This window comes from Gordionus sp. m RMFG-2023, chromosome 5 (genome assembly GCF_954871325.1).
Source record: "Gordionus sp. m RMFG-2023 chromosome 5, tfGorSpeb1-WG-v2, whole genome shotgun sequence".
In the NCBI taxonomy this organism is placed as follows: domain Eukaryota; kingdom Metazoa; phylum Nematomorpha; class Gordioida; order Chordodea; family Parachordodidae; genus Gordionus; species Gordionus sp. m RMFG-2023.
In genome coordinates, this window is record NC_088779.1 from 20,225,094 (window position 1) to 20,238,608 (window position 13,515).

Here is a 13,515-nt window from a genome sequence, read left to right on the forward strand (position 1 = left end):
TATGAATAGAATCACTTGATGACACTCTTATATAATTTAAATTCTTTGATTTACAGCAAACTGCAAAATGACCAATTTTTTTACATTTATTACATGCCGCATTTGTAGCTGGACATCTCACTTCTCGGTTATGAATAAAACCACATTTATAACATTTAAGTTTATTATAATCTTTATCATTATTATATTTGTAGTTATTATTCTCTTTATCAAATGTATTATTATACTTGACTTTATTATAGCCTTTATCAATTGTAGTCGTCGTTTTTATTGGATGTTTATAATTATTATCATTATCATTTCTTTTGTTATTAACATTTATCTTATTAACAACTGACATATTTTTATTTGCCATTTCTTTATCTGCTCGCTCAGAAGCTAATGCCAGATCAAGAATAAATTGAAAAGTCAGTACATTATTATCTCTATCAAGACCGTCGGGATATAGAGCTCTAAGATCTCTTTCCAATCCCGGTATTTCCATGCCGACCATAAACTGATCACGTAAACGCTCGTCAATATCATTAAGATAATGACAACGCTTGCCAATTGTTCTAATTTTATCTGCAAATTCAGTTATGGTTTCAGTTGTTCTCCGTAATCTAACGAAATCAAATCTAGAAGCAAAAGCTGTTGACGTCGGTTTAAATAGTTTAAAACATATTGACTTAATTTCCTTAAAAGATAAAGTTTCGATCGAATCAGGATAACAAAAACGGTCCACCAACTCAATATTCTTATTGCCAAAAAATGTTAAAAATATATCTTTATATTGACATTCAGATGGGCTTACGTTTTTTAACCGAAAACTGGCTTCCCATTGAGAAAAATATCTGTGGATAGAAGTATCCAACTCGAATTTATCAAATTTAATCGTAGATAAATCCGCTATTTTTTTTGAATCTCCATTTAAGGAATTATTTTCTCCATTTAAGGAATTATTATCTCCATTTAAGGAATTATTTTCTCCATTTATCGTCGCCATTTGTAGTAATACCAACTACTAAATTATAAACAATACGAGTACTAATTTATATTTAAATTTATTTTTGATATCAAATATTTTATTCTATTTTTCGAATGTTCGATTCTATTTTTAATATACAATATACATAATTAATCATTTATTAATTTATTACAGGGGGGAGACATGGCAATCCTGGTCAGGATCATAAATCTGGGAAAATTGACAAATTTAGGATCGAATCCAGGATCGGCGATTTTTTGATTCGATTCTTTAACAACTCTGATATTGTCATAGTATATGTTATATATCTATTTATTTTTCCATATAGTAAATTCGCTTTAATATTCAAGTAAAATTATATATTTAATATTTGCGATTCTGTTGAGTTTGAATAAAATTTTGCTTCAATTTTATCCTGAATAGATGAAAAGTATGAAATTTTTGCGTTCCTGATATTGTAAGCGCTTTATTGAATCGCTCTTCTCTTATAAAATTATTTGCTCTTTCTCATATTCATCTTCAATGATATATGAGAAATCTATAATAATTATAAATATTATACCTTTAATATTTTCTTTACAATAGGCAAAAAACTCTAGGATAAGTTATTTGTTCTGATACAGGTCTTTGTTAACTAGTCCTGGCCACTAAACGTAGGACTGTACCTCCGACCCCGTCACAAGCTGATTTGGAGATATGGCCCTGAAATAAAACTCAGCTTTTATCCCTATATCATCTACATGGTGACAAAGATTGATTAAATTTTTGCGATTTATATTGTGCTACTGCTTTATCTGAAAAGTAGAAGAATTTTTTTGTTCAGAATTGATATTTATTTGTTAAGTAGCGAACTAAACATTTTTGGAATAAATGAACGGCAATTGTATTATGAACGAGAGATTAGATATTATTACGAAACTTAAATGATTTAAATTAATTAGTGACTTGTAATAAATCAAAAAAGGATGAATGGTAATTTGAGATTTATTCCAGTGAAACCCTTGAACTTCATTTTGAACCACAAAGGCATAATTTTCAGCAAAATCTATCTGAACGATATATTCTCTTCTCCTTCATTAAAATTAATTTTAAGAGAATTCATGCATATTGTTTACTGCTTTGTTATGAATGAGTGTAATAGTAAATTATTTAGCTTTTCAAAAAGTGTTTCTAAAAAATTGGAGGTTGATGAAGTGATAGTTAAAAGATCTGTCTTATCATGGCCTTTAAATTAGAAGATCTAGGGCATTGAGCACGGTTTGAATTATTTAAAATTAATCTGAACGGACAAGTTAAAAATATTATACAGAAAGAGAGACTTTTAAACAGTTTATTTTGTGAAATAATATGCTCGTAAAATATAATCATAAATTTGCCTAATAAAATATTCTTTTGCAGCTGTTATACATTATCGAGCTAATAAGTCATTCGCTATAGTAGCAAAATAGGATCTAAAAAAATGTAAAACTTTTCAAGGATGAGGGGGGGGGGAGACAGAACTGGAAAATTTTATCACATTTCTCATAAATGTATCAATATTTTCATTTTCCTTAAAAATAATATTTTCAACTATTAGGGGTATATATATTTCTCAATTTTTGGTGGTAAAAATGTATATTTCTCAATTTTTGGTAAAATGCATATTTCGGAAGTGTTAATAGCGTCGCCAAGGTTTTGGCATCGTATGTAGATTTATAAAAGGTGTCTAAATATAGAGCAAAAAAAAATTTCTAAAGCAAAAAAAATTTCGAATGCAAACTCCCTTTTTTGCTTAAAAACAGAGGCAAAGCAATGTAGGTAAATCGGAAGCTAAAGGCTCATGGTGCCAATTTTTATTCTTTTGTGATAGCTCTTAAGAGATTTTTTTTACCTACAATATGATATAATATATAATTTTTACTATAAATAGTTTTGAAATATAAGCATTTCAAAAATTTTACAAATTCCAAAGTGGCTTTTTTTTGAATCTATGAGCCCCTATATATCTGCAACCAGGTAAACTAGAGAGCTAAAATAAACGGCTTTCTCATTTTTTTATCTATCTAAACATTTCCATTGGTCGAAAATGTGCCTTTTTTGATTGATATGACATACAATGGCTTTTAGAGTAAATAAGATATTTGCCATATTCGGTATTAATTATTTCCATAATAGGCACAATTCCCATCATATGATCTCCTCATATGGACACTTTAAATGAAATTGTGAAAAATATATATTTAGGAGGGATAAGTGCTGCAAAAAATACCGATCAACTTAAAAAGTTGAAAGTTAACTCAATTCTTACTATAGGTATTATTTTTATTATATTATATCTTATACATTCATTTTAGATATTCAACCTCTTCCAAATAAATTTACAAATGACTTTTACTATAAATTTATTTATGCTCAGGATTCAATCAATCAAAATCTCTTAAGTTATTTTGATGAATGTGCAAACTTCATAGATGATTGTTTAAAAAATCAAGAAAATGATAACTCCATATTAATCCACTGGTTAAAATTTGACTATAATATTCTTTTGCAAAACTAACAAAATAATATAACATATTTTTTTTTATTAAATTCTTCATTTATTTAAATTCCTTTAAATTTATAAAAATGTTAAATAATATACATGTATCTTACTTTAAAGATGAAAGATTGATGTTTAGATTTTGAATAATTCTATTCATTTATAAATAATTTAGCTGGCTTAAGCATAATCTCAAATTTTATAAAATTTTATCTTTATATCTGTTAATTTGAATTTGTTTTTAATTTTATAGATTGATTTAGAGAACTATATATTTAATCATATAATGTGATTAAATTAAACTTCTAAAAAATATTTCTATTTTTAATGTTAGTATCAGTTGGATTATCTATAAAAATTGGTGTAATTTTATATTATAAGAAATCAGAAATCTACTAGATCAGGATTTTTCTCGCACACCACTTCCTACATTACCATTTTAGTTGAGTCCATAAAGATTATATAAATCTTAACCACCTCTATTCTGAATAGTAAATTTTTAGATACAAACTATTATATTTTTGAATTATTAATTTGAGTTAAGTGTTTATTCTTATGTTCTGTTTTAATCTTGTTTGGTGGTTTATTTAATATCACCAGATTGACTTATCAGTAATCATTTGCCTTCATCTAACACTACAATCTTACTCTGCTCGGATTGCACTCATTTAGAATAGATCATTAGATAATTACATAATAAATAATAAATAAAATTAACATTTCTGATAGAAGTTGCCCTCAATGATTTCTTTCTATACTAGTCTGATAATAATGATTCTGAAGAATAGATGAAAGGGTGCTTAAATATTTGCCTATCACTTAGAAATATTGACTGGGGGGTTATAATTTCCTATTTTATATTTGATAAAAGGGCATTAAAATTGCTTGTACTCAGGGATGCGAACCCGACAAATATTTTTCCCGGGTTCAGTTAGGGTTAAAAAAAAATAGGTGGGTTCAGTTCAGGCAAATATTTTTGAAAGTTCAGCTCGGGTTTAAGAATTTTTGAATTGATAAAAAAAAAAACTAGACATAAATTTGGTATAAATTTTTTATTTTATTTATAGGCAAAATATAGTTAAAAATACAAAGCATAGTCATGTATAGATTTTAAAAATTTTATTTAGACGTATTTCTTTAAATTAACAATATCCAATATAATAATTTTTAATTTGACTTGTAAACTTTCATTTTCCTTTAATAATCTTGTTAAAAATTAAAAATAAATGGCGTAAATGAATTTAATTGTTTAAAATATATTAACAATCCAATAGGAATTTTTGAGAATAAATTTAAAAATGGAGTAAATGAATTAAGTTGTTTAAAATTTATTAAAACTTCACTTAATTGGAAATTTGAAAATATTATAAAATGTCAAGTAAATTATTAATATTTGTATTTACAATTATACAAATATCTTATATTAATTTAAATAATAAACTAAACCCGGTTGAACCCAGGTTCAAATAAATCCCGGGTTCGGTTCGGGGTTTTGAAAATTTTATACAGGGTTCGAGTTCAGATTTTTTTCCAAAAACTCGGGGTTTCTTCGGGTTTGGTTCAAACCTCTGCTTGTACTGTATAGTGAAAACCAGTGAATATTTAGTTCCTTCCTTAGAACTCACCAGAAATAATAAGAGAAGTTGTAATCAAGATCTGGTATATTTCCAAAACAAAAGCTATGAATTTGATAATTCTTAAAACAAAATTGTTATATCAAACATTTTAATTTTAAATTTATAGTTTTCAAGGTGTGTCTCGAAGTTCAACTATTCTTATAGCTTATTTAATGAAACGACATAGCCTGACCTTGACAGAAAGCATAAGTAAAGTGTCTTCAAAAAGATTAATAAGGTTATTAGATGAATTAACTTAATATTTAGACATTGCTTAAACAATATTTAGTCCAAATCCTGGTTTTATGAATCAATTAAGAATATATGAGTCGTTGAAATGTCAGATGGATTTATCGGATCCATCATTTAGAGCTTATCGACTTAATCAATTTGCCAAAAATATGCTTGAAACTTACGAATTTTTCAGTAAATTTAACCCCTTCACACACTTAATTTAAATATTTTTAAAAATTTAAGATAAGGATGATATTCCGCTCAATATTTTTGGTACTGATCCTTTATATAATAGTGATGAACTTGACATGAATTTGGATCTGAAAAAGAAAGTTTATAAATGCAAACATTGTCGGTAATATTTTTCGAAAAAATTACACAATAAAGAATATAAATCTAATGTTGCATAATCGGAACTCCAAAACTGCTTTTGACTTACATGAAAAAACTTAATAGGCTAAAAAATAGTTTAACTTGCTTATCCAAATAATAGTTTAACCTGCTTAGCCAAATACTTCAGTTTGAGGAGCCCACTTTATCCTCAGCGGTTTTAAGTCTTAACTTTTATTATTAAAAAATGTGAAATCTTTACTAAAATTATTCTAAAACATGCTTAAAATAACGATTATAACAATTGTCACTTTTATGAATGTATTTACACCGAAATTTACCAAGCTTGCTTAAAAATATTCAATATATCAACAATTTTAAATAAAAAAGGCTTACATATCTTAACGCTGAGGATTATTATTTTTAGTATAACGCTTATCATACAACACTAAATTATTCATTTGATCTAATTTTTGAGTTAACTCATTAAGGACGAATATTACTTATTGGTAAAGCAAATCAGGTTTTAATATATAATAATTAACAAAAATTTATATTATCCAAATTTTGGCATAATTAGTGTTGCTAAACGTGGTCGATTTAAAAAAAGTCCTGATTAAGATTTTAGTCAAAATAATATTTTGTAAGCCTCGAGATTTGGCAAAGAGATGTCCAAACCTTAAGGCCATCTATGGAAAAAATCACCAGGCTTACATTATATTATTTTGGTCAAAATCTTAATCGGGTCGCTTAATAACACTAGTCATAATGCAAAGGAGCATCCATATTTTTTTTTTGTCAAAATGAAATAATTTATTGAGCACGTTTTTTAAATTGAAAAGTCTTTATCGGAAATGTTTTCCATTATGTTTGGAATACCTACCTCATAAATTTCATACAAAGTTCCTCTTAACTTTTAAATCATTTATAATTTATATAAAAAATCTAAGGAAATCGCGTTTATTTACTCTGCATTCATAGTTAACGCGGATTCGCGATGAAGTATTTAAAAATAAATGTAAAATTTTTATATTTATATCATATTTTGTAGACTTCCCCGCGAATTCGCGCTAACTGTGAACGCAGGGTTACATACACGTTTGAAATGATTCTTTACCAGATAAAGTGCTATAAATCAAATTAATTATTTCTATTTTTGACAATGTTATAAATTTAGTAAAGATTAAAATGTTCATTTTCATTTTTTAAAAAAATAGAGAAATTAAAATGTTCATTTTCAATTTTTAAAAAATAGAGAAATTAAAATAAATTTGCTAATTTTTATATTCAATGTTTGTAGGAGATCTCTTTTTTACCACGACAGTTTATTGACCCATCTCAAAGGTTTCGGTTATCTAACATTTCAGCATAATCATCAATACTCAAATAATAACCACACGCCCAATAATATGAACACTGAATCTGTTTGTAAAGACTATATTTTTGTAGAGCCTGTTACATGGATGCGACAACAAATTACGGATTTAGTTCAAGGGAAAATCCATTGTCCCAAATGCAAAGCTAAACTGGGCTCTTTTAATTGGGCTGGTAAATATCATATAACAAATATTTTTTACGTCATTACATTCTTTACTAATATTTTGAAAATATATTCCTTAAGGGATGATGTTTTTGTGAAATAGTAAATTATTTTATCATTTTTAGGCGAGAAATGTGGTTGCCAAACTTGGATAACACCAGCTTTTAATATTCAGAAATCGAAAATTGATATTTCTTAATCATACCATCTCGATATTAAAATTTTACCTCAAATATGGAAATATGTATGCAATTAATATTCGATATGTATTATTATTTATAAAGATTTTATTTTTTGTAATAAAAATGTTTTCTGAGATGATGATTAATTAAATTATACCAGAGATTTGGAGGAGTCAATTCGAAAATCATATAATTTAATTTCCATATACTGCTCATATTCTTTTACCCATTAATCGGCAATGTTTGATTTTTGGAACATCAACCTTGGCATTAAATTCTTTTGTTTTATAATTTATAAATTGAAAAAGGGTCGCCATATCTTTTTCTTTCTTAAAATGCAAACAAAAATTTTTTGAACTTATTTTGTAAAATTTATAAGCATTAAAAATTGCTTAATTTTTTTTTAGCATAAAAAACTTGAAAAATTAGTTTAGATAAACTTTTAATTCAAAAAAAATATATACTAATAACTCATATCTTTAAATATAATTTATTAAAATTTTAGCTTCAAAGGTATTTATTTTCCAAAGAGTAAAATATTTTGGTAAATAACCATATCTAAATTTCAATATTTAATTTCTAATAATATTTTAGATTTTTTATTGCCAGCATGAAATCCACTCATTTAAGAACAGGTTTAGACGCATAATTAAAAAATTTGGATCATGATGAATGTGAAATTTTGTATCACCACCATATAATATAGACGTCACAGATGAAGGTAACGATCAAGATATGGGCCATTCCACGTCAAATCGATCACGATTCGGCCGACCCCTTTTAAAGTTGTTAAAAATTTCTGGAATTATTTAGATTGGTAAAAGAGTTAGAAAGCCGTTCGATTTAGCTCGCTAGCACACCTGGTTCTCGAGATATAGGGGATCAAAGGTACAAAAAAGCCACTTTGGAATATGTAAAATTTTTAAAATGCTTATATCTCATAAACTATTTATAGTAAAAAAGATTATAATATATCATTTTGTAGGTAAAGAAATTCTCTAATGGGCTAACAAAGAATAATAAATATTGGCGCCAAGTAACATCCGGTTTACCTAAATTGCTTTACCTGTATTTTTAAGCAAAATAGTGAGTTTGTTTTCGAATTTTTTTTAGTACTTTTTATTTAGACACCTTTGCTAAATATATATACAAGATCAAAACCTTGGCGACTCTATCGAATCTAAAAATTGATTAAAAAATAGATGGCGCTTTATGAAATTACGGATTATGGTTAAAATTTTGCTGCTAACTTATCAATAACCAGATATTTTCACTTTTTATACTAAAAAATTTTGATTTTTTATTAAATATACTAATTAACTGAGGAGCAGAGTCGACATATGCCCATTAGACACTTAATAATGTAACAAATTTCCAATAATAAATATCTTTCATATAATTTTTTTAATTCTTAAGGTATCTACAATTCCATCGAATTTTTCATCATTTGATGAAGATAATGGTATAATTTTAGTCGTTAAAACTTTTTTTACTCTAGATATTTCTTTTCACATAAGCGTTTTCTTTTAATGAGAGATTCCCCATTTGATTGTAGGGATATATTAATGTTATCAATAGTCTCTTGATTAATTATATGAAGGGGATCAATATCTACATTGTCATTTGAAGTATAAGGAATGTTTGCTAATTTTTGTCGCCATGAAGAGCATATTAACATCTAAATTGAATGGTAAATTTTTTTGGAGGGTAGAATCTTAGATTCTCACGATAATAAGCATGTCTCTGTAGATTAAGGTTGCAACATTTTAATATTTGGTACGTCCATCTGTGATATAGAATAATATTTTAATTGTAGACCTAGTACATGTTTTTGCACTCTCCAAATCCAGATTGTTATTGGTAGACGATAAAATTAATCTGAATGGACAGGTTAACATTATTTCGCAGAAAGAGATCGTTTTAAACAATTTATTTTGTAAAATATAATCGAATATATGCCTAATAAAATATTCGTTTTTACTGCAGCTATTATATATTATCGAGCTAATAAGTCATTCGCTTGCTATAGTAGCAAAGTAGAGATCTAAAAAATGTAAAACATTTTATGGATAGTGGAAGGGGGGGGGGGAGGGCAGAACTGGAAAATTTTTATCACAATTCTTATAAACGTATCAATATTTTCATTTTCCTTAAGAATAATATTTTTCAACCATTAACGCCATCTACTTATTTCTTCATTTTTGGTAAAAATATATATTTCGGCAAAGTCGATAGCGTCGCCAAGGTTTTCATCGTATATATATTTATAAAAAATGTCTAAATAAAAAGCAAAAAAAAAATTCGAAAACAATTTCACTATTTTGCTTAAAAATACAGGTAAAGCAATTTATGTAAACCGGATGTTAAAAGCCTATAATGGCCCCAATATTTATTATTCTTTGTTAGCCCATTAGAGAATTTCTTTACCTACAAAATGATATATTATAATTTTTTTTACTATAAATGGTTTTTGAGATATAAGCATTTAAAAAATTTTCCAAAGTGGTTCTTTTTGTACCTTTGAGCCCCTATATCTCGAGAACCAGTTGGGCTAGCGAGCTAAAATAAACGGCTTTCTCATTCTTTTACCTATCTAAATAATTCCAGAAAATTTTAACAATTTTAAAAGGGGTCGGCCGAAAAAGTGCCTTTTTTGATCGATTTGACATGGAATGGCACAAATATATATCATCAAAACAATTAGATGATGTTGCGAAGTTGAGATAAAGAGTCAGAATATGAATCTAGGCCTAAGATTGGCATTAAGTATAGCCCTTGTTTCCTTCATATCATCAACCAAAATAGTAAAAAATATTACCTCTCAAATCATTACCATCGATAACGATAATTTATTAGATGAAGCCTTACATTGTTGGAATATTAATGTCTTACCAAACACAGCCCTACCAGATTCAACGAAACAAAAAGATTGGGATCAGGGATTGGTATCTCATTCCTTAGCTACCTCAACTTGAGCGATGATCACTAATATAAATCCCTCCTAAGAACACTTAATTTTAACAACTCTGGCCATGAATGCTTGGACTCATATCCCAGAATTTTAAATAACTAACTAATAGATAACGACTCGTTTCGTTGTGCAATCAATTAACGCCTGGGCATACCTTTCCTAAACCAATATACTTGCATTAACTGCAATTAATCGGCAGACGAGTACGGGAGACACGCTCTCCACTGTAAATTTATATAAAAAATTAGCCGACGTGATAAAATAAATTCAATAATAGCTTCTTTTTAAATAAAGCCAATTTTCCTTGTATTTTAGAACCGACATCTTTTTTAGATAAAAAACGTCCTGATGGCAAAACAATCGTATCGTTTTTAATGGGAAAGCCTTTAATGTGGGATTTTACCTGCATTGATCCAATGAACCTATCTAATAATTTGCATGACCTTTAATAGAGCTGAATCTCTAAAAATTACTCGCACCTAATGTGTGACAACCACTTTGTTACCATCAGCTACATCAACCTGCTCTTTTGTACAAGTAGCACTAAATCTCTTCAAATAATATCCAAATCAATCAAAAAATCATACCTTTTTCCATTTTATAAACTCAAGCAGAAAATCGCCTATTTTTAATTAGATCTATCAAATATTTAAAACACCTGATTTATTTTTAAAATTATTTTCTTTTTAAAATAAATTTTTCTTATGCTTTGTATTAATTTTTTTTAATTTGAACTTATATGACATATTTTACTATACTCTTTATATTATATCATCCATGTTAATTTTTAAATAATAATATTTTATCATATTTGTATATGAATTTTAATAAAAATCAATAGAACATTATATATAAATACAACCATCTGAAAGAATAAAAATTTAGATATAAAATGGGAAAAAAATAGCGAAAAAGCATTATTTTCAAAAGAACCAATTTAGTTAGAAAATTCTTTTCATGATGTAAAATCCCCTCCATAATAATTTTCTATGTTTTTGATGAAGACATGTATTAACTTATAAATCAAACCAAATTATATGCTTATCAAAAATTAAATCATTAGTTTGACATTCAAGATGGATATTTTTGGTATTACTTTTTATATTGGTCTCGATGCAGATATAGGTTCATATTTTATCTCCAAAAAATTTCTAGAAATCGTTTTCAAGAAATAAGAAGATATTTATATCTAGTCAAAAATTTCGATATTTATAAAACTGTTAAATTAGTGAAGATGATACCATTTTAGATATTTACGATGTACAGAAAATATTCACATAAATGGGACTAAATAAATTTAACATATGAGTTTGATAAATGTGATGTACTTTTTTTTATATAAAATTCTCAAAATTATTTCCCTAAAAAATGAACTTGTTACCTCCCAATGTTAGATTTTTGGAACATTCAAAAAATCATATAATGAATAGTTTTTTTGAAATTTTGATATATAAATGTTTATACTAATGTATTATTAAAGAAAAATAATTTTTTTTAAGGATACCTTGGTAACGGGTTAAAATAATGCAAAATAACTAAATTTTTAAAATTCCGGGCTGAACCTTTTTTCAAATTTAGAGTTCTACTCGTCTCTGAATTATACTAAAAATCATATAAAATGTTAATCTGATAAGGTAAAATGCTAAAGTTGGGCAGTTGTGACACATTTGTATTTGACTCCATTAAAAAAAATACTTAGTAGTTTAGAAGTTAATAATAAAACTCTTTTTTTCAGTTCTTATTTACATCAACGTTTATATTAAATGTACTAATCATACTCTGTTTGATTGCAGTCTTAAATGTTAAGAATGGAAATAGTGCTAAAAAGCTCAAATTCGGGTCGATTTTTAAAAACGGCCATAGATTTTAAATAGGAGTGTGCCGATATTAAATATCGGATAGGATCGGTACCGATATTTAGCATTTTCCGAAAATACCGGATCGGACCTATACCCTTAGAAAAACCGATCCGATCTTTTTTTTGTTATTTTATTTTAGATTGATTTATTATAATATTTCTAAATAATTTTTTAAAATTTTATTTTTTTAAAAATAGATTTATAGTATTTTAAAAGTTTTTTTTTATAAAAATCGAAAGGAACACCCAAATTTTTATTTATTTTAAATCTTTTTAAATAACGCCATATACTTTAAATAAAAGAATTTTTTTAAATATGGTATCTGAATTATGGAAATATTTTACAAAAGACAAAGATAATTTTGCAAAATGCGTTATCTGCGGAATCATATGAGTCTGCCTTCAGTACGGCAGGAGATATAGATAGTCCATATAGTAGAAGCTTATTCCCAGAAAATCTAGAGGCTCTCATATTTATTAAAAAAATCTAATATATTATAATTTTATATATTAAATATTACAATTTTATAATTCCAACATAAAATGGATATATTATTAAATATCTATTTTTTTATTATAGTCTTAATTGTAGAAAAAAAAAATTAAATTATTCATAATTCGATTTTTTGCATAAAAACTATTGATTTCTTAATTACATTTGGTTCAAACGGGAGTGATTAAAAATTAGTAATATCGGATCCGTATTGAAGCAATATCGGAAAATATCGGATCGGTAAAAAATATGTGGATCGGCCTAGCCCTAACTTTAACCAAAATAAACAATAGGCCTGGAGATTTTGCTCAGATAGCTAAAAGGTTTGGATATCTATTTGCCAAAATCTCGAGTCTTACATAATATTCTTTTGGCGAAAATTTTAATTGGGCCGTTTTTAAAAATCGACCCGAATCGGGCTTTTTAACAACACTAATTGGAAGAACATTTTATTGAAATATTTAATGCCTCTATTATGACTAAATGTTCAAAAATTTGGAATACTTTATATAAACCGATATCTGTGAAATATTTAATAATAGAAAAGGAGTTAACTCTGTCCATTATAAGATGGAACAGCTTCTGAAAATCATGCTTGCTTTTATTTGGCGAAAACCTAAAAACGGAACTATTTACTTTTAAAAAGTAAAATTGAGATAAGTTTTATCTCCCATGACTATTAAACAAACTATAAAGGGATAAAAAAAATATTATGAATAATAATTACCAATCCTTTTAAAAACTAAAAAATTTTATTGGAGCTTATCATTCAAAATATTGTTTTACCTATTTTCTGTTCATCATAA

At 26.7% G+C, this 13,515-nt stretch overlaps 1 protein-coding gene across 1 annotated transcript; it reads left to right on the forward strand.

Moving 5' to 3' along the window:
• Positions 1-3,121: 3,121 nt before the first annotated feature.
• On the forward strand, positions 3,122-7,521 carry LOC135929624 (dual specificity protein phosphatase 12-like). The gene is made up of 7 exons (XM_065466291.1): positions 3,122-3,259; positions 3,301-3,466; positions 5,229-5,339; positions 5,391-5,527; positions 5,579-5,690; positions 6,966-7,213; positions 7,331-7,521. Exons 1-7 carry the CDS (start codon positions 3,151-3,153, stop codon positions 7,402-7,404), a joined length of 957 nt encoding a protein of 318 aa, XP_065322363.1. The 5' UTR covers positions 3,122-3,150; the 3' UTR covers positions 7,405-7,521.
• The last annotated feature ends 5,994 nt before the right edge of the window (positions 7,522-13,515 follow it).